General features: G+C 39.6%; 1 protein-coding gene across 7 annotated transcripts in view; it reads left to right on the forward strand.

Annotated features, from left to right (window-relative positions):
• The window catches only part of nfixb (nuclear factor I/Xb), a 127,152-nt gene that overhangs the window by 24,338 nt on the left and 79,112 nt on the right, over nt 1-23,702 (forward strand). For 6 of the 7 annotated variants that reach the window (XM_060893238.1, XM_060893235.1, XM_060893236.1 and 3 more), the window contains one exon: nt 16,927-17,458. In XM_060893238.1, coding sequence (XP_060749221.1) covers nt 16,927-17,458 — 532 coding nt within the window. Of the gene's footprint in view, nt 1-15,869; nt 16,024-16,926; nt 17,459-23,702 lie in introns of those variants that run through there. The other variant, XM_060893239.1, reaches the window with a different exon arrangement.

Raw genomic sequence — 23,702 nt, forward strand, 5'->3', positions numbered from 1 at the left:
TGGAAAAGTACACGATTTATTCCAGTTTAATTTAAAGTTGCATCCTCTGTATTTCCTTGTGTTCAATACAGTGGAGAGAACGTGGCTGTAGGAAGCAGCTGGGTATGTGTTTGTCCTTAGCTTTACATGCCAGGACAGTAATGCTAATTTAAGACTCCTCTAGGCTCTCCCTTTTTGGTACTGACAGCAAATTCTGAGACAGAGTGGATTTCTTACAGCTCATTGAGCAGATGAGACTGCAGCCTTCGGTGATTAAATAGGGCCACAGAATCGTTTATGCAGATTTGTTATTAGTCAGATCGTAAAACTTCTGCCTCTCTCACACCTTACTTTGGGTTTGGCGTCTTTTTCAGCCATGCACTCTTTCTATTATTCCTGCTTCTGTCTCTCACTCCTCGGTCCAGCTGCAGAGGGCCTGACATGCCAGATGAATATGTCTCGAATAGGAGCCATATGTGAGCTGAGAAAACGCACCCAGCACAGGAACAAATGGGCTTTCATAGAGCCTCTTTCAAATCTCAACCAGGAGAGCAAGTGTAGCATTGACTGCTAGCTTTAATTTCTAGCCTTCTCCAGTCCTGCTTAAATAAATGTAAATAAACAGGACTGTGCTCTATAAAAAGTAAGGATACAAATACACCATTAGAGCTACTCAGTTGTTGATATCAGTCCCTTTTGCAACGATTGCCTTTTTGATAATCTTTTTACAGTCATTTATCATGTCTTCCGCCTTTAACATCTGCAGATGTATCCATATATTAAGGGGCTCTATTTGCAGAAGGATTTTTTCTTCCGCAAAGCTATTTGTATTCTCCTGTTTCTTTGCCCTGGAAGTGCAACGTGATTAAAACAGCCGATAGAGGCATATTGTATTTCCCCCAAGACTGGGAGGAATGTGAATGTATCATAACCACATTAAACCAGTTAGAAGACTCGTACTGCGCCAAGATCAGGGCAATGTAGATATGTATGTATAATCGAGACTCTCAGTCTGCACTCTCTTCTTTTCTCTCCTGTAGCAGAATCAAGAAGTGGTGCCCATGTCCAGAAAAAAAAGATATGCATCCTGCCTTAAAATACATTTGTTGTGAGTGAGGCATGTTGCTAGTGGGACTTTGGCTGGTACAATCCCTCTACTGTTAAAACAATGATGTGGTTGTGTTCCATAACCCAATTACGTCTCTCCAGAGTGAGTGAGAGTGAAAGAGAGAGAGAGAGAGAGAGAGAGAGAGAGAGACTCTCTTAGTAAATCCCATAGTTACCAATCCTGATCTGGGAGCTTAAAGTAAAAGACCTTATTCATTTCCATTCTGTGATACCCACCAAACCTGTGCCTCATTCCACAGAGCTACATAATTGCAGGTTGAAAAAACAAGTGCACAGAGATTCTGAAAAAACATATTGCCTGGCCCTTTTCCAATCTGTAACTATCATGTTTTGGGTTGCTTGTTCCCTGTGTAGACTCAGGTCCCTGTTTATTACTGACATCTGCAGAACCTGATATGTTCTTCTCCTGCCTTATACTGTCTACTGTTTCACCTTTGACATGGTAGGCGTATTGATGCTTTTCAGCTCACCGTAGTTGTAAAGAGTGGTTCTTTGAGTGACCGATTAAACCATTCTCCTCTAATTGTTCTGTGTAAACTCTAGAGACTGTTGTGTGAAAATCCCAGGAGATTAGCAATCATTTCTCAAACCAGCCCATCTGGCACCAAGAACCCTAACACGGTCAAAGTCACTGAGGTTAAATTAATTATCTCATTAAGATATTTGATATGACCAGTGACTGAAGATGTGATATGATGACTGAAGTTGTGCTGATGACATATGACTGGATAATTGCACGAATGAGCAGAGGTACAATTAAAGTGGCCAGTGAGTTTCTGTATATAGAGAGAGAGAGAGCGAGAGAGAGAGAGAGAGAGAGAGAGAGAGAGAGAGAGAGAAACACCTGTTTGGAATGGCAGGTTGAAGTACAGCATGTTTATAGCATTTGGAGCGTTAATTCTGTGTGCTTTTCCATTTATTAAATTTTTGTGTAAAACGAACACCCCTGCTAATGCTTTTGGGGACCTCCAACTGCCAAATTGGGCCCTGTTGAGGAAGGGGGCGTGTCTCTGTGCTTCCCTCCAGCCAATTAAGTCTTTTAGTTTGAAGCCATCTCATTCGCATGCTGTGTCCCCACTGGCTATGGGTGTCTAAGTATCGCCATGGGGACAGTTCAAAGCCGGGATTGGCTGTTGCCGTGTTTTTGTTTACCCCTCCTGCTGCTGTCGGTCGTCAGCTCTCTGGTTTCCTGCTGCTGGGAGGTCGCAGCATCTTTATTAATTCAACATGAGGAAGTTTGCTCAGGAAGAGGGGAAAGGGATGTGGGCAGTCATATTTACCGATAGGAAAAGGGTGTATTGCTCACGTCAAACACCTTTAAATATTCTAGTACTGAGCAGGAAATATTTCTTCTTAGCCAGGGTAACTTTATTAGACCCTTAGTTAAGTTCTTCTCTAATAAACTAGTAAACTGCATTTCTGTTCATAACCCACAGCAGTACAATGAAAAAAATGACAAAACAAATTGGATTGATTTATTGATTTTAACAGACTGCTAACAGGGAAGTACAGCGTGTGTGTTAAGACATAGTCAGTTAAAGGAAAAACTCACTGAATTACTTGCATATTAATATTTTGCAATGAAATTCTGTTTTATTTTTCTATCTATCTATCTATCTATCTATCTATCTATCTATCTATCTGTCTATTGTCTTGTAATCACAACAACAACAACAACAACAACAATTATAATAATAATAATAATAATAATAATAATAATAATAATAATAATGTCTAAGATAATAATTTCAAAGCTTAAGAAGATTTCAAATCAATAGAAAAGGGCTTAATAATCTAATATTGTATGTAAAAACACCCCAAAAAGGAAAAAAGCATAATAGGAGTTATGGGCATCTTTATTACTCTCTGACTCAAGTAAGTAATGTTTCAAAGCTTTAGCTGTCATGGGGGATGTGGTAGTCTAGTGGTTAAGGCGATGGATTACTGATCAGAGGGTCATGAGTTTGAATCCCAGGTCCATCAAGCTGCCACTGCTGGGCCCCTGAGCAAGGCCCTTAACCCTCAATTGCTCAGTTGTATAAATCTAAATTAAAATGCATGTCACTCTGGATAAGGATGTCTGCTAAATGCCATAAATGTAAATGCTAAATTTGCCATCATTACCGTTGGGGAACTGCATTGTTCTGGCAATCTAAAGTGCATTCTCTAATTTTTTCACATTAAAACGGCATTGTACGTTGGTTGAGTGAAAAAGAGTGAAAGAAACTTTCTTTATTGTTGGGTTTTGGATCTAACGGTTAATTAATTTCATTAATTAATTAATTTACTTCATTAAATGCCTTTGGGACTGCACTAGCAATGTCACCATGTCACGTCAACCTAGTAGTCCACTATATTAAATTATGAGCACCAGAAGAAGGTGAGAAAAAGATGAGCACCACAACTGCTAAGCACGTCCAAAATATTTTATAGGTAATGTGTTTAAATAATGGAGTTTTTCTTTAGGTTTTTACTCTTTCTTTTACTCTTTTTGGCTAGAGTTTAATTAATTAATTGTTGATTAACTGAGACACAGAAATTAGCCGTGGTGCAATGAGCCTCTCTCTCTCTCTCTCTCTCCCTCTCTCTCTCTCTCTCTCTGTGTGTATTGCACACCCTCTCCTGTTTCTGTTGCCAAGACCAAGTCTGGACACACCTGTGGGCTCTTTACTTTTGTATGTCTTTACATGCTCTTCAATGACACCCTACCAAAGGGAAGACATTCTCAGACTGACAGCCTGATATCTAGGGTTTTTTTTTTAGTAGAGGGAATGTAGGGAATGAAAAGAGAGTATGAAAGACAAGAAGAAGAGTCACTAAGAAAAGCAAGAGAGTGAGTGAGGATAAAGAGGATCAGTAATGGTGGTGAGTGCTTGGGGATGGTGATGAAGAGTGACAATGAAAGGGTGCAAGAAGAACAAGAGAAAGAAAGCCTGTGAGAGAGGAGGAGACAGACAGGGTTGTGAGTTTGGGGCCGGCGCTAAAGCATTTGCATAAAGGGCAGGGCAGAGTGCCCAGCGGTGGAAAGGGTTGGCACCGCGCCTCACAGACTGGCAAAGGGGGCCGACCAAAGAGAGAAAAATAGTACAGCAGGAGAATGACAGAGAAGCAGTGAGGAGGAGGAGGGGGATTTAGTCAATAGTACTTCCCTTGTTCTGCAAGAGGAGGGCCCGGCTGCGTTGGCACTGGCGATGGGGAAATCTCTTGTTTGTGTGCTAGATTGCCCCTTTATTTCTTTGATTGCGGAGCATTCAGCGTTCGGCAAATGCCCTGTTTGTGTGAACCTGCGTGGTCCCACAGTTTAGGAGTTTAGCAGTACGGCACTGTTGTCATGCAATCAGCATGGTCTCACACTTTTGTGACATTTGTAACAATTTGTGCAGCTCAATTAAAAAAAAAAAAAAGAATTATGATGATTATGATGGTTAGTGTTGGGGCGTGGTTAAAACTTGCACATTTTCAAATCTATTCACACTTAGTTGCCATTGCAATTTGTATTGGGATGTATTTCATTCAGTCAGATTTAATGTAGTATTGCCACGTTTCATTACATTTTTTTTTAACATTTAACTCACCCTCGCCTTTTGACTTTAGATGTAAATTCCATTGCTTTAGTAGCTCAATTAATATTTGTTAAATGGTCCTGTGGAGGAAAAGGGATTGAGCTGGTAGAAATGTAACCTGCAGGACAGGAGCTTTGACCTGACAGTTCCATTATTCGATCAGTAAATTTCAACAAAAATACTTTTATATAATTAATATTGTTAACACTTGATTACTTCCAGGGAAACAGCTTCTTTTATGCTAGTGCTTCCTAACGAGGACCACGTTCCATCCGTTCCGCTCTTTCTCTTGTTCTGCAAGAGGCCTCTTCCGAGTCATGACGTTATGTCAAAGAGCGAGGAATATGTTTTTTACTCCTTTTTCACCTTAACATCTGCTGCCCAGATTCTCCCAGCTGTAAGGAAAAGTCTTGAATCCTTTACGTATACTTTCTTCTCCTCCTCTCCACCTTTTGTTCAGGTATCTGGAAGTCAGACTGATACCATATACTCAGACTGGAGCTCAAGTGTGCAGCTAATCAATTTGACTGAAGCTTTTTTGTGAAAAGCACTTACTCCTTCAGTTACAGGACGGACTGTACTACTGCATTACCCGTCATATGAAGCGCTCATTATTCTCCACCAAAGAGGAGAGCAGGGGGGCAAAATCCAGGGCATGATTGGTTAAGGTTAGAAGGTCTTAGAGCAGTTTATACATGGTGTGGACTGCCCTTTGTCCATTCAGAGCCAGAGTGCTGCAAGCGTGGAGTAGTCAGATGATGTCAGAGCTCGGCTGACTGAGAGGAACACTGGTGGTCAGTGTCATAGGAGCCTAGTCTATTTGTTTGATCTGATACTTTGTTTGTCCCCCCCAACTAGTCTTCTTCTTCTTCTTCTTCTTCTTCCTCTTCTTCCTCTTCTTCTTCTTTTTTTCTTCTTCATTATACGTATCTATATATAAATATTTATAACAAAGACCCCTTTGTATGCAATCAAAGTGTTGCATTTTTTGCCTTTTTTTTCAGGCATGTCAAAGTAGCATGTTCATGCGTGAATAAAAACCCACGATTTGTGCTGACATGCTGAGCTAATTGCGTTTTCAAAGGTTTTCTCTCCTCACCAGCGTTCTCTATAGGCCTGACAATGCTAAGCCTCGGCTTGAATCTCAATGAACACGAAAACCAGAGTGGTGCCAGCCGCGCGCATCGGCCCATGCAGATAACTTTGTGGTATGTTGAAATCAGACCCAAGTTAAGTAGGCTCGAGATTTCAGATAATGCTACAATAACAATGCTATCGGCACATCAAAGCAACTCGACCAGAAGAGGAATAATAAACAGCCAGTAAATTTGACCGTGGGAGATTTCGATCATTTCTTTGCCCATTAAACTGTGATCTGTTACTCATCATTCTTCAGAAATGTTTTACCAACTGCAGTTATTGACATATCTCCATGTATTGGGTTTGGAAAACCAGCCAAACACCATTTACATAAATACAACATATTTTTAACCTGTAATTACTTGATTTTATCGGATATTAGCAACATACAGTATCTCCTTCTCGCTTCCTGTCTAATGCAATGGGCTTGAAAAAACAGTATTTAGTTCAGACACACACTGTTAAAAGAGTTTAAAGGCAGTGAGAAAGTTGTCCAATAGCATTCTGTTGTTGCTGTAATAAGCACTAAAGCACTACAAAGAGATTTTCTTATTTTTATGTTTATTTCCTGAAGCTATAGGTTTACATCACAATGCACCTTTTTCTCACCTTCTGCTATGTGGGATGAAGAGAAAACACTGAGATGTGTGAGATCTAGGTAAAGTTGTATATTTCAGCAGAAAACTTATGGTAATGTTGATGTTTGTAGGGTTAGAGAGTAAGAACTAGATGGATCTCGATGAAACAAAGCGTGCAACAATAATTAGAATTGTTTCTACAGCGGATATCACAAAGACCACATTAGCTTCTTAAGAGAAAATTTGTATCCGATTTTCTTTCGTCCGTAGCATGTTTACAATGGCAAAAAATTTCAGCATGCTCTATGTTTGCAAAGAAAAACAGAAGGTTCTTGGTGGTTGCACAGGGAATGTGTTGAAATGATTGTTTGTGGTAACTGCTCACACACTTCATATGCAATCAACAGACACTACCTTTAAACACTCTAATGTTCCTTTAAAGTGCTTTTGGATGATGTCGGGGAATCTTATAAACACTCGTCCCCGAGTGCGGCGGTGGCAGTGGGGTAGGAATGTGCTGTACATGCCCATTGGGATGCAGTATGATGCCACGCTGCGCCTTCGCTGCCTCCACGGCCACAAATTGCTTGCAGATATTTCACACGTAGTAACGCTCCGATTTGTAAACTGGGATAATTACAAACCACGCCAAGCACCGCTTCAAAGATCTTTTTGCATCGCTGCCTGGCCCGTGATCAGTGCGTGTGTGTGAATTTTTTTTTTCTTTTTCAGTGGTAAAGTACTTGTTTGTTCTTTATTATTCCTTGTGTGGTCTTAAATAATGAGCTGGTGCAAGGGTAATGAGTAGATTGATTACCAAAAGGACTTTTACAAGGTTTCTCTAGTATTTAGTTTAGTACAGAAGCAAGAATACAGTCAGGAAGAAAAGGTACAAAGGCTTAAACTCTGGGACTCTGGCGGTGCATTGTTTGTATTTTAATTAAAGGAATAAAATTGTCCTGCATAATTGATTAATGCGTCTAAATAGACTCATGGGACATAAAATGGAGTTTCCTTGTGTGTGCTACAGTTTTTACAGTAACACCTTCCCTAAACAACAGATAAACAAAAACCTTCGTTGGACACAGATAGTGAGATAGACATGAGATATAGTTTGTTTTCATTTGATACCCAGATTTCCCTGCTGCCTGCCACTCAGGTATTCGGAGTTGAACTGATACTTGGACGGTTTGTTTGCTCTACAAAGGAAAAAGATGGACGCACTGATAAGATGGAAAGTGAGACTATCACTAGTTAGTGCAGGTGTTGAAGAATGGATGCACTGGATGCTACTAAATAAGATAAAAGTTTGAGTGTTTTGATGCTTGAGGTGTGTGTGAAACACGGCTGCTGCATGGCTTCGTCCTCCTCGACACTATCTTTTATCGAGCGTTATGAGTCATCTCAGTGTGTCTATGGAGAAAGCAAAACAGACCAGCAGCAGAATGTTAGAGAAGGAAGTGCAGACATGTCTATTACCTGTGCCAGAGCACACACACACACACACACACACACACACACACATTGACACACCTGCTCCTTGGGTAACACCTCTACATAAGTGTAATCACACCAGTTTCATTTTCTGAGTGTGAAAGCCTCTGTGTGTGTGTGTGTGTGTGTGTGTGTTTGCTCCAGTGTGTCAACCTTCTGACACAGAGAAGATGACCGTGCGTGGCTTTGCTCTGCTGTCTTTTTTGTAGTGGAGTGCTCTCCGTGCTGGCACGCTGACATGTCTGGGCTGGCATCCCCATGCCACCATGAGCTAGCAAATGACTCTTGCACACACACCCTTCTCTCAGTCTGCTGTCTCACTTTTTCTGGCTTTTCCTTGCAAAACAATCATCCGCATGGCTACAGATATTTCTGAAAGTGACGTTTATTCTCTGAGTTTTGACCTCGATCTATACGTTCACATGCAACCAAGCGATCAGGACATCGGATAGTAATCGGATCGAAAGCTCAGTCAGGTTGAAAAGCCTTTATGAGAACTGAGCCCCGTCTGGATGAAATTTCGAAACAATGAAAGGAGGTGGCGTCGATCTGAAACAGTCCTGTAAATAGGAAAAAATTACAATGTAAACAGTTAAGTTCGACTACTCTTTATCGGATTCAAAAATACTAAGCAGTGTTTAGCGATGCTACGTTTTATGTTTTAAATTTTGTGTCCATTAGAAAGTGCTGGTCATTACAGGAGACAGAATATGACATGTAATGCACATTGTAAGCAAGTATTTGAGTATGTTTAGGATACATATAAACACTACTTACTGATTCTGACAATGGGTGGATGTAAAAAGACCTAATAGGTCACTGAACAAGAAGCTTTTTTTAAGCACCCTTAAATTAGAGAAACTTTTTAAAAAAAAACACTGACGTTTTACATAACCTCAGTCTGCGCCGCGTATGTTTGTGCGTGTTATAAACTGTGCTAGAACTCACAGCTGAAGATCAGATGTTATTTTATGTAACTGTTTTATTATTACAGCCTAGTGTTAGCGCCACCCACTGGCCTGGCATGCTCATGGTTTCTAATCATTTATTTATTTATTTATTAGTTTATTTTTGCATTACTTTTGCATCATGTGTGGACAGGATTATTTTTTTAAATGGATAGATACAAACCATGTTTTTTAGAATATCCTTACACATGCAGTTTCTGGCACAGACTCTCTGTGTGAATGTGGGGTCGGAGAGCAAAGTTAGAATCCGTCCTCCCTGGAGGAGGTCAGGGTCACAGTCAGGGACACACAGCACGCCGCTCCGAACCCAAATCGACCTGTGCAGCGATGCAGAAAAACCACAAGCAGGTCAGAGATAAACCTGAGCAGCTTTTAAACGCTTGAATATACGTCTCCAGCCTATGATGATGGCCATGTGAAGCGTTATTCCAAATTTTATCAGAAAATGTAAATCTAAAATGATTGATGAGATTACTTGATAACACATAGGTGTAAAAAGCACATTTGCAACAATAAAGTCTAAGGCAGCACAAAGAGACAAAGTTCTTATGCCTTTCTCAACAGCCACCTTTTGTTTCTGCTGCTGGAAACAGTGCGACTCCATCAGTCCACACTAATAAATTCACATGCAGAACGGCTTCTGTGTTGTCATTTTTAATGATGTGCTTCATAAATATGGGTGCGTTACATTCTTTCTCCCAAGCCAGTGAGTTTAAGTTCTGCCAATATTTTTTGCAGTAATCTCCGTAGGCCTTCCAGCAGGACAAATTTCAGTTTTGCTCCAGCAGCTTTTCCATTAACAAACCTCACCAGTCTCTTGGGTTTGGGTGGAGCGCCGATCTGTATCAAATTAGCCTCATATATATGTAAGGATGCAAGTTTTTAAAACCAAAATTTATTGCTCCATGCTTTGTCATTAGCTCACCCTTTTGACAAAATAGACATTATTCAGCATTCATTTGAAACGCAGTAAATTAACGCACTGCAGTTTTATAGTTCTTACTGGGGGAGCACAGTCTTTGTGTTAAAAAAAAAAAAAAAAAAAAAAAAAAAATTTTGGAAACGTGGAAAACATTTAAATTAGGATTTTTTTTTTCTTTCATAGAGTGTTTGTCTGCTTTCTGATGAGAACCAGCCTGCGTTTAGGTTTTCAACCGCACGGTGCTTTAGTTTTGTTGTTCTTCAGTAAATGTTGCCAGAGGAAAATATAAGTTAGCGATGGAGCTTTTTCGTCTTTTTGATAAATGGCTTTCATGATATTAATGCGATGTGCGTCCGCGTCGAGTGCGGGAAGAGTGAAGCGCTCTTGAAATCTTAAATCCCTCAAGGGAATCCGACGCCAAGCGGCCTTTCCAAATGCTTTTCCAAAAGAGACTGATCCAGTCCAGAGTGAACGACTATAACTAGTTCAGCGCTTAGTGAATTAAAGCCATGTAATTGAGTCTGCTAAATTGTTGCACAAATGCAAGAACTTTGAACTGGACACACATTATGCAATCAAATTTGGCTAGTTTCAAGAAATTCCAAGAAATAAAATGAGGATGTAGAGTTAACTGGCCTAATTATGCATTTTGATGAATCCTCTTAGAATTTTAATATAGGTCATATGAATATCCTAGCACAACCATGCCAAATAAACACTGTATTGAATTAATCAGCTACGTAGCCTAAAGTCAAGGAATACTGTGATAAGTGTATAGATTTATGCCTAATTATGTTTCTCAATACTCAAACTCAGATCATGAGCCAATAAGCCTTTTGACCACTCAGAATATGATTACTGGGACACAGCAAAGTCCGACTATACCAACACAGGGCTCGATATTTCTCAACTGAGCTGAGTTGAATAAAATAGACTCTTTTTGATTTTATTCAACTCAGTACATTTAACATAATTGTGTAATTCTTAAAAAAATAAGAAGAGATATACAGTAGTTTAGTGCTATGAGTGAGCAATGAGTGCTATTTAGTGCTTCATGTGCAAAATATTTACAGGTTCGTCCTGTCAAATGTTCTAAAATTTTAAAAAGTGCTTTAGAACTTTACGCCTCAGGAAGCAGCGTAACCTTTTACATTTATTTTACATATTCCTGGACCTTCTCAGTGTATCAGGGTTAAATTCTCTCAGCCAGAAAGACTTCTCTGTGTTTGCATAAAGAGTTAATTTGTTTCTTGGCTCCCAGTTCGTCCGACTGTGCTTATGCGTCCGCACCGAGTACCAGGACAAAGCGAGAGAACAAAGCCGTTACAGCCTTCTCTAAAATAGAGCAGCTCCTCATTAGTAGCATGCATGAGCCATCGTTTATTTGTTTATTCATTTATGTATTTTATATAAAAATTTTATATAACGTGGAAATCCTACGACTAAGGAATTGTGTTTTTCGGAGCATTTTTCGGTGGGTTTTTCCATCAGCATTGTAGCACACACTTGATAATCCAGATAAAGTTATGTGGCTCTTCATGCAAATGTAAAGTGCTTTGCATTAGCAGCCAGATTAAAACATGTGAGATAGATGACAAAGGCCCGTTCTTCTTTGCAATTATTATGCCGTTTGATTTACCAGTGGTTAAAAAAGCGATTTCTTTTGTATGTGTTTCTGACCCACTTTTTAAAAACTTAAATATATGTTGAGTTTAGATCTTAATTTGAATACGCCGACAAACAGTTACAATTTCTCACCTGAGACTATTATATTAATTTATGTTCATCATCAGTAATAATGTTTTTGATGAATCTTTTGCCTTTTTTTTAATATCAAGTGATACAATATAGAGTACAGAGACTTTATCAGTAGTGTGGGTTAAAGAGAGATTATTTGCAGGCGTTATCTCTTTCCATTTTACTCTGTGCATATGGATTTTAAACATTTTATGCCAGGAAAATATATTAGCTAATGAGTTTGGCCACACAAGAGATTTTTTTTTTATTCGCAGGCTGTGAAATTACACACTTCCATTATTCAGAATTCATGCTTAGGAGCTAAACACGTTTTTTTTTTTTTCCCAGGCCAAGTTGTAATTTAGCTGCATTTATTTGTAGGTGTTTGGGTGTATTTCTGTTCTTATTAATTGGAACCAGATTTTTACCAACGGCGACAAAATAACACAAATGCTCGGTCAGCGTCGGATGCCAAGCCGCGTTTCCAGCTCGTTCATTTCCATGCGGAAGCTGGCAGACACTTGCGGTGATGGTGTCTTGTCTCTTTTTTAAGCATTAATATTGTAAGTGCAGGGTAAGGAGGAAAAACACACACGCATGCACACGCTCGGCCTGTTTAATTGAGTTGGCAGAGGACCCGAGGTCTTCATCCTCGGCGGCCAAGCTGACGGACCAGACATGACACTTGACGCATAGATAACAGATAAGCTCGCTCGATGCTATGTGATGACAATTCAGAAAAATTTTGGGAATGTATTTCATTTGCTCCAGTGATCAATGGGCCTGGATACAGGATATGATTACAGATTGAGCTGGGTCTTCTGTAATATGGGTTTCCTGTACACATTATCCAGGTCTAGATCAAATTAAAAATAGGAAACAAATAAATAAACAAACATGTACTGCTAGTTTCTAATTGAAATTTGCTTATCTACATACCACAGTAAACGTTCAGCTGCCGTTTCTTCAGGAATGAGATTGAATTGATTTTTCTCACTGACCTCAGTTCAATTTCCTCCTCGAGTCCGAACAACCTGAACAGTTACCTTTTAACGTGTAACTATTATTAGCGATTGACATAAGTGATTAGCTTATGGCTGTTAATAAGACAATCTGAGATGCTTTTGATTGTTCATAATGGTTATAACAAAACTAGAAGCACTGAACTACGGCTAGGTTTTTTTTTTCCCGACCGTTTATCAGTTCTTCTACAGTCTTTTTTATTTTATCCCCCAGTTCAGTCCACTGATAGTTTACTGGGTCTGTGAATGGAGCAGAAGTGAACCTTTATATACTCCATTACAATTGTGAGTGACAATTTCCTTGCCTGTTCTTGACGTGAGTTGCGAGCTCCAGCAAAATCCCTGCAGCAGTAAATAGTGTGTGAGGCTTGTAAGTAGTACAAAGTCAAAATACTAAACTGTTATTTAGTGTAGACTTACGCTACGTATAGATGTAGTGCAGGTGTTTTGCCTCGGTACATCGATATTCAGGTTTTATATGAACAAGAATACGTTTGATACACACTTTAAGATAAACAAGATTCTCCATCTAAAGCCATGATTTAAATTCATGTCCAATTATAGACGGTATAAGCTCAAGCTCTAGATCCGGAGGAAGTCATTAAAGACTGTATTTCACACACAAAGCAGATTGTTTGTTTTACATATGGTCTTTTTCCTGCATCTGAACCAACTGACATTCATAAACAAATGCACCTCACTTCAGGTTGGGCTTCAATTAGCATCTTACAATAGAGCTCAAGCAGGTGCTGTTTTTGACACATTGAATCCTGTGTGAAAGAGATCATAGTAATGAAGAGGTTTAAGGTAAATAAGAGGCATGTTTGCGTTGTGACAGGTGGATTTGTATAGCCACTATTATCACCACACACTTCAGCTGGTGCCGTGTATGGCTTGTTTGATTTAATGGCTATTTGCATGTGTATGATAGTCTGGTACTACGTGTCCAAGTTGCGGTTACGTTCGGATTCGTAGGCAGAAAGTATCTACTGGCAGCAACCATAACCAGTTTAATATCGGCCTGGAGCCCAGACTATATAGGATATATATTTCAGTCTCAGTTGCACATTTCTTCAATTACAGATCACATTAATTCTCATTCTCTGCCCGTGCATGTTTCCAGGCTTATATAGAAAAGCCATTCATTTGTGGGCCTTTGTTTGTTCTTGCTCCCAAGTCATTCAGTTGCAACACAGTCTGTAAATTCAGGACAGAGAAGCTTATGGCTCACGTCAAGTGTTAGACGTTCGACTGAGCTCATCTGCCATATGTGATTTTGTCCACTTTGAGCGGTGGTTATAGAAAAAAAAATGAAAGAAAAATAACCGACGTCTTTATAGCAAAGTGAGATATTTAATGCCTGTTTTAAATATAATAAGGGTGTAAAGTAAAAATATAAATAAATAAATGTCTCCAATTCGGAAAATTTTTCCGATGGGCTCTGACGCGGCCACATCGGTTTACAAGCCTCGATGTGGTTCGAAGAGAAAAGGAAAATGGTCGAAATTGAATTGGCATCAAAAATTGATGCAGATCGCATTTGAAGAACAGGTGTGTGTGTGTGTGTGTGTGTGTGTGTGTGTGTGTGTGTGTGTGTGTGTGTGTGTTTGTGTGTGAGAGAGAGAAAGAGAGAGAGAACATCATAGTACCAAGTTAGAAGTTTGGATGAAAGGAATCTTGACAAAATCTTTGCAAAACTTAAATGTAACTGAACTGAATCGTATTGAATCGGGCATGAATCAAATCAAATAGACGCTGAATCAGAGTAGATCGGATCAAGAGTGAATCGAAGTGACTATCATAATATATTAGTCATAATGTATTGTATCATCTTGAAGCAGCGATACGCTCCATTACATTACAATGCTAATATATAATATAATATAATAATAATAATAATATACATTGTGATATAATGTTCTTATGTGTAATTCTACTTTGTAGTATTGCTGCTCAATGTAAACACACCATTAGACACAGCGTCCAAAAATACCCAGCTGATGGATATGTTGAGTGGGTCAGATAGTTAGTGTGCCCTCCTGTCTCTGAGTCTCTAATAAAGCTCCCGGGGTTCGGCGCTAAGACGCGTGAGAGCGGCATGTGTTTGTTTCTTAATCGGACATGCACACATCAGTATTTGGTGAAATGGGGAGGCGTGTTGCTCTCTCATGGCTTTGTTTCGAGGTGCTAAATCCAGGAGCAGCTGCCGGCTGCTGGGTCCGTTGGGATTTTGGTGGGAGCTCTGTGCTCTCTCTTCCATCACCCTGTGCCAAGGAGGCATTACGCAAGTGGCAAAAAGAAAGAGGGGGTTTGGGTGGGGGAATAAAGCTGTGCAGACGTGACGATGACTGCGACGACTCAGTCAAAGTGGCCAGATCGCTGTCTGAGGAGTGTTCAAACTCTGTGGCATATAGGAAGTGTTCAGATTGGCAGAATGTGTGCCATCAGACTGGACTACACTTTCGAGCTTGCTCCTTTACTCCCTCCCTCCGTCTCTTTCTCTCTCTCTCTCTCTCGCTGCCCTCTTCTCTTTTTCCCTCCCTTTCAACTCCTGAAGCGAACGCATTGGCTGGGCTACAGACATCTTGTTGCCAAATAGGTGGGCCCTACTCATTTTGGCAAAGACTCAGGCAATGGTTAGGGAAAGAACACGTATAGAGAGAGAGAGAGCGAGAGAGAGAGAGTGATCGAGTGAGAGTGTTGGAGAGAAAGAGAGGGAAAAAAAGAAGCAGCACTTGGGTTTGCCAGCGGTCGTATGAGCTCGTCCAACATTGATTCGCCTCTCTTTTTTTTCCTCCCCATATTCTGCGCTTTGCTCTTGCCAGCTCCCCCCTTCTTCTTTGCAGGAGTGTGTATGTATGTGTGAGGGATTGAGCGTATGTGTGTGTGAGTGTGTGTATATGTGTGTATGTGTGATTCTTTTTCTTGTGTGTTCTGCTGGACGCAAAGATCTAAGCAAACACCATCACCAATTACGCCGTGCCAAGGATTTTTTTTGTCTGGCTTATTTTTATTTATTTTTTTATTTATTATTTTTTTTAATTCTCAAACTTGTGAACGGAGCGTTTATTTTGAACCTGACTTTTCCAGTTGTTCGACTCTCATTTCTGTGCAATACCACCTGCGTTTTTTTATTCCGTCATAATTTTAATACAATTTTGAATTTCTCCTTCATGATTTTACTAGGAAATAATTCAGCAGCAAAGAGCTCATCTTTTGTCCTGCGGACATCTTAAAAAAATTTTTAAAAATTGTTTTTCGTTTTTAATCACCAAAAAACAATTTTCTCCTCCTCCATTCAGTAGCAAGTGGAGTGTCTTCCGTCTTCTCCAAGTTCTTTAACTTCCGCCAAATTTTTTGGACTTTGCCAAACCAGTTGTAGCTTCAGCGGCGAGCGAGCAGTGAAGAAACCGGTGCAGGCTGATTCTTTTTTGGGTTTTTCCCCTCCCCACTCTGAGCAGCGTGCCAAACCTATAATGAGAGTGCAACATGGTAACTACCCGGCTTTCTCTTTGTACCTCTTGCTGCATTGTGAGTATGCTGGTCATGTGAACATGTGTGGATTTCTGCTGCATGCTTGCGGCTCAGAGAGGTTGTGATGGCAGGTGTTGAAGCGGCGCAGTTGAACCGTGGGCTCATGGTGGCGAGGGTTGGCGCTGAGGGGTTGGGGCACGGTGGCCCTGGTATGCTGGCACCGTGGCGCGGTTTGAGCTTTGTCACTGAGCGCTGTATGCTGAAGGTATTATTGGGGATGTGAATGGGGCTTCTGTTGTTGCTGGAATCAGCACTTGTGTTGGCCTGATCTGACTAACGATGGCTACCTGCACTAACTGAATTTTGGGATTTTTATTGACAAGATCTGTGCTCCTAAACTCTTTTTCACAGCCTTAATTTGCATTATAAGTTATAATAATTTTCAATTTGTATATCTGTTATTCGTGTGGTTACTTTTAGAATTCATTTTAAATTTATATGCATTCTATTTGATATGTTAACTTTCATTTAAAGTTTTCATTGACCTGCAATTCTGTTGTTTTTTAATATTTTCTTATTTTCATATATATATATATATATATATATATATATATATATATATATATATATATATACACGCACATATATATGTGTGTATGTGTGTGTATGTATATATATATATATATATATATATATATATATATATATATATATATATATATATATATATATTCACACACACACACAAACAAAATAAGAAAATATAAAGAAGACATATTGCTTTATATAATATTGAGTTCTAACAATTATATATATATATATTATTATATATTTATTATATATTATTACTTTCCCTTCAGGATGTTTTTGTAATACTGCTTTGCATTTTGGATTCATTGTTTTCTGTCTTGTCGTCTGCAGGATGAGTTCCATCCGTTTATCGAGGCGCTGCTGCCGCATGTGCGTGCCTTCTCCTACACCTGGTTCAACCTGCAGGCGCGCAAGCGCAAGTACTTCAAGAAGCACGAGAAGCGTATGTCGAAGGATGAGGAGAGGGCAGTGAAGGACGAGCTGTTGGGCGAGAAACCTGAAATCAAGCAGAAGTGGGCATCGCGTCTGCTGGCCAAGCTGCGCAAGGACATCCGGCCCGAGTTCCGTGAGGACTTTGTGCTCACCGTTACGGGCAAGAAGGCTCCATGCTGCGTGCTCTCCAACCCTGACCAGAAAGGCAAAATCCGCCGCATCGACTGCCTCCGTCAGGCCGATAAGGTGTGGAGGCTCGACCTGGTGATGGTCATCCTGTTCAAGGGCAGCCCGCTGGAGAGCACGGACGGCGAGAGGCTCGTCAAATCGCCCCAGTGCACCAACCACGGTCTGTGTGTCCAACCACATCACATCGGAGTCTCTGTTAAAGAGCTCGACCTCTACCTGGCCTACTTCGTCCACACACCAGGTCAGTGGTGTTTTGACACACAGACTACACACACACTTTCAGTGGCATAGAGTAAAATACACATGTGAATAAAATTTTACATTCAGTTTAAACATGTGCTGCTCACACAGACAAATGCGTTCACACTGGATGTAAAATCTTTACAAACTAATTATTGGTTTTCAGTGTGAGAAATTTTTCACTTCTTAAAATAGGTGTTTTTCAGATAAAATCAGGCTGATTTGAGTTTGTGTAACTGTATATGTAACTGTGTGTGTGCATGTGTGTGTTTATTTGCGGTTGTATTGTGACAGAGATATAATGCTATAGACTGAGCTCATCTTACACACACACACACACACACACACACACACACACACACACACCACCTCTCACATTCTAGAAAGCTTAAATAGCTTTACATTTTAGAATTAGGCACATTTCTCTGTATGTAAAAAAATGTCAAATATTTTCAATATGTCTATTGAAATAATAAGTGAACTGTGTAAAGGTAATTGCTAGTAAAATAAACCGAGTAATAAATTGATCGTCCTGATTATACACAGAAGATGCACATTCCTTCAACTTGTTCTACTAGAAAATTTGCCATGATTAACATATAGCCACATTAAGAAAAAAAAAAAAAATATATATATATATATATATAAAACGTTATATACATATAACACATTGCCACAGCACTGACATTAAACATGTTTATGTAAAGAGACAAAATTTGAAACTGCAATTTTATATTTGAGAGAATTTTTTTTAGGATTTAATAAGAATGAAAAACTGTGCAGTGTGAATTATTGTAATCATGTAATCATTTTTAAATTCTCTTTTAAAGTTAATAATAATAATAACAATAATAATAATAATAATAATAATAATAATAATAATAATAATAATAATAATATCTGTGTTACACACCAGTACGCCGTTGTGTGTTGTATGTCTCCGGCACCGTGCTCCTGCAGCTGAACTGAACAATAGTTCCCCACACTGTGTGGATATTTGGGCATAATGCAGCTCTTTGGCACGGGCCGGAAAAGAGATTTCACGCCCCATGCAGTGCTCCTTTCAGCGCTCTGTCTTGCCGTGCCTTTGCGCTCTCACAATATGCCTCCTCTCAGCTTATCTCTCTTAATCGCAGGCCTTTTAACCTGTCTGACCGCTCATCGCTCCACTAGCTTTCACTCTGCGATGGCTCTATTTGCTTCTGAAGGGCAAAAAAAAATCTGTGAACTTAGGGACTGTTTTGAATGACAAGGTGTTTTTTTTTTGCCCGAATCATTAAATGAAATAATTATTTGCAGCATGAAACTGACACTAAGTTTCCAAAGCATTTCCAAGACTAGGATTTACAATGATAATAAGAAGCGTTCCTTATCAACCGGATACTAAATCATTAGTATGAGTTGATAATTATACTGGGATTTATTCTGTTTATTCTCTTTATCTTAGTTACATAAATTCTGCTCATGTAACACAGGGACAGCGTGGCATGGACAGATTTGACACCTATGAGATCATCCTCAGTTTAGCATTATATGGTTGATGATGGAGGAAGACCCTGCTTGGGTCTGTGTGTGTGTGTTTGTGTGTGTGTGTGTGTGTGTGTGTGTGTGTGTGTGTGGAGGGAGCGAGAGGGGAGAAAGAGAGACAGAGTGATGGATGGTGTCCTCGGTGTTAGTCATACTTGGACCTAGCTTTCTCGTAGCACTCTTACTCTCGCACAGTCCTGCTAGAAACATGTGTCTCCTCAGATCCCTAAACAAGCAGGGCTGAGTACAGAGTCTGGACAGGGTGAACATGTGAAACACATGTGTGGAGGAGAGAGAGAGGGAGTGAGAGTGTGCGAGAGAGAGAGAGAGAGAGAGAGAGAGAGATGAGAATGAGAGAGAGAACCATAAAAGTAGTACAACTAGTTGTCTTCTGTTGTCTTCCCTCCAAACAGAAAGAAACATTGATACTTGCATCTCATGCATGAAATGATTTCCCTGTTTTCCAGTGGAGGTGTCTGAGATATCAGCGAGGTGTCACAGTTCTACACGGAGACAAATATGAGATTGTTAAAAAAATGTGTAAACATCCTTGTATGGTGTGAATTTGAGAAACGATTTACTCGTGTTTCGTTCCGCCTGCATTTCCTCTGCTCCTCCAGCGTGTGTAGCACAAGGCTGAAACTCACTGCTGCTTGCTCGTCAGTGCATCGACGCTCACACTCCAGCCAAGTGCGTTTTGTCCCTCAGACATAGCACGAAACAAAGACAGAGATAAGGTCGGGGAGAGCAGTCAGAGCTTTTGAGCGAGCCGAAAATCCTTGTGTTCCTTCTTGGCGGATAAACAAGACAAAGTGACATTTTTTGGAAAGCTAGCAGCACCCTGCTGCTCGAGCGCTTCGGCCCGGGCCTTGAACCAGGCCACTGTAGCTAGGATCTCGATCTAGGATTAAATAAATAAAATGCTAATGCTAGTCCTCTAATGCTCATATTTTAGACTTTTTTTTTCCACACAGCCCCTGTGATTCGATTTTCCAGAAACATTCATGACTGTGTGAAAAGGCGACAGTGTATTTAGTCGACCTGCTTGCGCCGTATTAAGCAGCGAATTTACCATCCGGAGCACAAATGCTCAGCTTGGACCTGATTCAGATCCCGGCTCCTCTTTTGTGTCTGTGTGTCAAACGGGAAGAAATGGAAGGATGAAAGATATAAAAGATTTCTAAAGATTTTGGTTATGTCCTACCAATAAATATATAGTTCTATGGAGTTTTTTATACACTTTCTAATCAAATGCTTTGGATACCTAATAATTTTGTTTTTTTTACAATGCAAATTACTAATCTCAAAAATGCATTCGTTTATCGAAGAATGAGAAATTAAAACTGGTTAAAAAATGTACACACACTTTACACACAATATATTTTTTATTTTATTTATTTATTTTTTATAGAAGTGCCTATAATTTTATTTATTTATTTATTTATTTTAATCTATAGGATTAACAACTTTATCTTGTAAGTGCACTTTTCTTTAATACAGCACCCATTTTTAGAGAGCAGTTCATAATTTCCACAATGATTTAGCATTACTATACATGCATAAGTGACAAATTAAAGGAAAAAAACACCATAAAGTGTCCTGGTGATGTGTTGGGCCTTGCCGAGCCACTAGAACAGCTTCAGTTCATCTTAGTACAGACTGCGGAAGTGTACTGGAGCGATAAACACCACAATTTTGTTTTCTGCAATATTCCCTTATTTTTATAATAGTGGTGGAATTTCCTTTTGATATGTTATTGAACAACATTGAATTGATTTATTAATTGTAATTATTGATTACTTAACATGCTCACAATAATTTCTTTCTGGTAAAAAAAAAAGGGAAGAAGTGCAAAAAAAAGTGATTTTCCCCTTTTTCCATTCCCATTTTCTATATTCTTTCTATTCCTTAATCTTTTATTATAGATTTGTAGATATGAACTATTAGTCATGAGATGATAGAGTAATAATAGAATTTCTCAGCTAATTTGACATTCGTATATAGAAATAAGAAACAATGAACCCAAGTCCCAAGATGTCTTTATATAGAAATGGACAAAAATCCGAATGATTACAAAATGCAGTCATGAAAGTTATTGGTTTACCTTTTCAGATCGCTTCACACCTTTATTTTAACCTTCAGTGTGCCGTAGCACAGTTCTGTAAAGAAAACAAAAACATATAATAAAAGCATGTAAGAGAAGACGAAAGACAGAGAAAGAGAGACAGGAGAGGAGGTTGTCTGTCTCTCTGCCTCACTTTGTCTCTGTTTGAGTCTCTCTCTCCCTCTCTCCCTCTCTCTCTCTCTCTCTCTGTCTCTCTCTCTCTCTCTCTAGTAAATCTCTTTAATGGAAATGGTGTCCTGTAGCTGGACTAGACAAACACAGACATAGAGTTAAATCCAGATCGGGAATTTCTGAGCAAACACAGAAACAAAACAAAAAAATTCCAGAATGTATTTACATCATTGTTTTGTCTTCGAATCATCTGTAAATCTGGAACTGATCTTTAGGGATGATTTAATAGCAGCTACGATAATGATGCGCCTAATAATGATTTGATTTCAAACAAGCCAATATGAAGTAGCAGAATAAGCAAAGAATAAAGACAGTGTGAAATGCCAAGATGGAGACAAAAGGCAGTCTGCAGAGGGAACTCAGGCTGGTGTGTTCGCCTGCCTGGCAGCCCTGTATGGAAGATGCCAGCTTTTCAAACCTCCCCAGCTCCCTCTGCCAACATCCCTCCTTCTCAGCCTTTTTCTTTATGTCGCTCTCGTTTTTTGAACCTGCTTCTCCTCCCGTTCGTCCTCCTTCTAGGAAGCTTCGCTCTCCTTTTCGCGGCTCTCCTTCTCACTTTGCGCACATAAAAAAAAAGTCTTATCCTTGTTTTGACACCTCTTACACAGCACAGACGAGGAAAAAACAAGGCTCCATGCTAATAAGCTGCTTTCTTATTTTCTCACTTTTCCATCTGAAGGAAAGGTTCATCTATGTAAAGTATGTAGAGTTTTTTTTACAGAGAAATGTGAAATGACCGGATTTGAAGTTGTCTATGTTCCAAATCAAAATGGAGGCTCTAGCAGCACTCAAGCACCGGGAGCTGAATGAAGCACAGCTAGATATGTATCTTAAATGATGTGGAGGTTTATTTAATATAACAAAAATAATTATTTTCTTTTATCCCAAATCGCTCTCTATAACAGAATGAAGGTGTTTTTTTTATACTGAATGCGTGAATCTTGTCCAAAATTAGAAAAGATAAAAAGGCCTTTTCTCAATTTTTGGTGTGTAACATCCACACATACACACAAACACACACGCACGCACGCACGCACGCACGCACACACACACACACACACACACACACACTTACAAATGCTGTCCTCTCTTACACACATTACCATGACATGATTAAATCGTTTAAATAAACAAACAAATAAATAAATAAATCCTTTTTCTGAACATATTCAATTAATAAATAATAAATTAAATTAAATTCAGTCATCATATTTAATTTCTAAATGTATTTTTTTCAATCAGGATGTGCTGATTTTAATGGTTTCTAAATATTCATTGTTTTTTTTCTTTACAGATCCCAAATATTTATTCATAAAATCGTCCGATATCCTAAACCAATATTAGTTACATCCGTCAACTCTAGCTGTTATTATGTTCTCTGTTTTTTCTTGCGGACATCCTGACTGAACAATAATCAGAGCTGTTAATATCATGCACATACATTTTGGTCAAAGTTTTAGGTCAACGAACAGCCTTAGAAAACCTCCGGAGGTGTTTTCTAAGGTGCTTCTACGAACCGTTCCGGGCCGCTCGAAAACTCCTGGGAAAAGATAGAAAACTATAATGGGTTCCATGAGCTTTCCCTTTTCAGCAGGAGCGAACAGCTGTCAGTTGTGTGCGTATGAATGAACGTGTTTATATTTGCTCTGATTTAATCTGTGTGTATAGGTATGACTTGGTGTGTGTGTATAAAAGAGAGGGAAAGAGGCAGCGAGCAGGGCTGATGTGGTGGACAGGCTAATAGCACCAGGGCAACTGAAGGGAATAATGATTGGAAAATGAGGAGCATTATTGCGCTAGGGTAAACAGCACTCTGCTCTTGTGAAAAGGGCCCATTGAGTCGGGCTCAGGAGCACCCTGCCTTTCTTCTCTTCAGGGGGCTTCCTGCAGCTCCCAGAGGCGCCCTTTTGTTCTCAGAGTGAGGGAGAGAGAGAGAGGGAGAGAGAGAGCATGTGTATGAGCATGTGTGTGAGAGAGAAGGACAGCGTGTGTGTGTGTTTGTGTGTGACTGCGTGTGTGTGTGTGTGTGTGTGTGCTTGTGTGTATATGTGTGTGTGTGTGTGTGTGTGTGTGTGTGTGTGGACTCAGTGTAGAGACAGTATTTTATTGAGGTGACGGGTCATGGTTGGGTTAATGTCTTACAAGAGCCATGATTGGTCTTTATGTTGCTATTAGATCACAGCAGCAGTGACGCTAAACCCTCTACACACAGGTCACTTCTGCTGGAAAGCAATAGCTCAAATTCCTGCTGATGGCATTTCCCACTGGATTTCACCACTAAATATTGCTGATTATATTATAGGCTACAACAAGAACACACACTTGCTTGTAGCTAATGAGTTAGAGCTAGCATTAGAAAACTTTATGCTAGTCTCTATGTTATTTTTAAGTTAGTTGTTAATGTGTGTGTTGAATCTTTGAG

This window comes from Tachysurus vachellii, chromosome 18 (genome assembly GCF_030014155.1).
Source record: "Tachysurus vachellii isolate PV-2020 chromosome 18, HZAU_Pvac_v1, whole genome shotgun sequence".
NCBI lineage: Eukaryota > Metazoa > Chordata > Actinopteri > Siluriformes > Bagridae > Tachysurus > Tachysurus vachellii.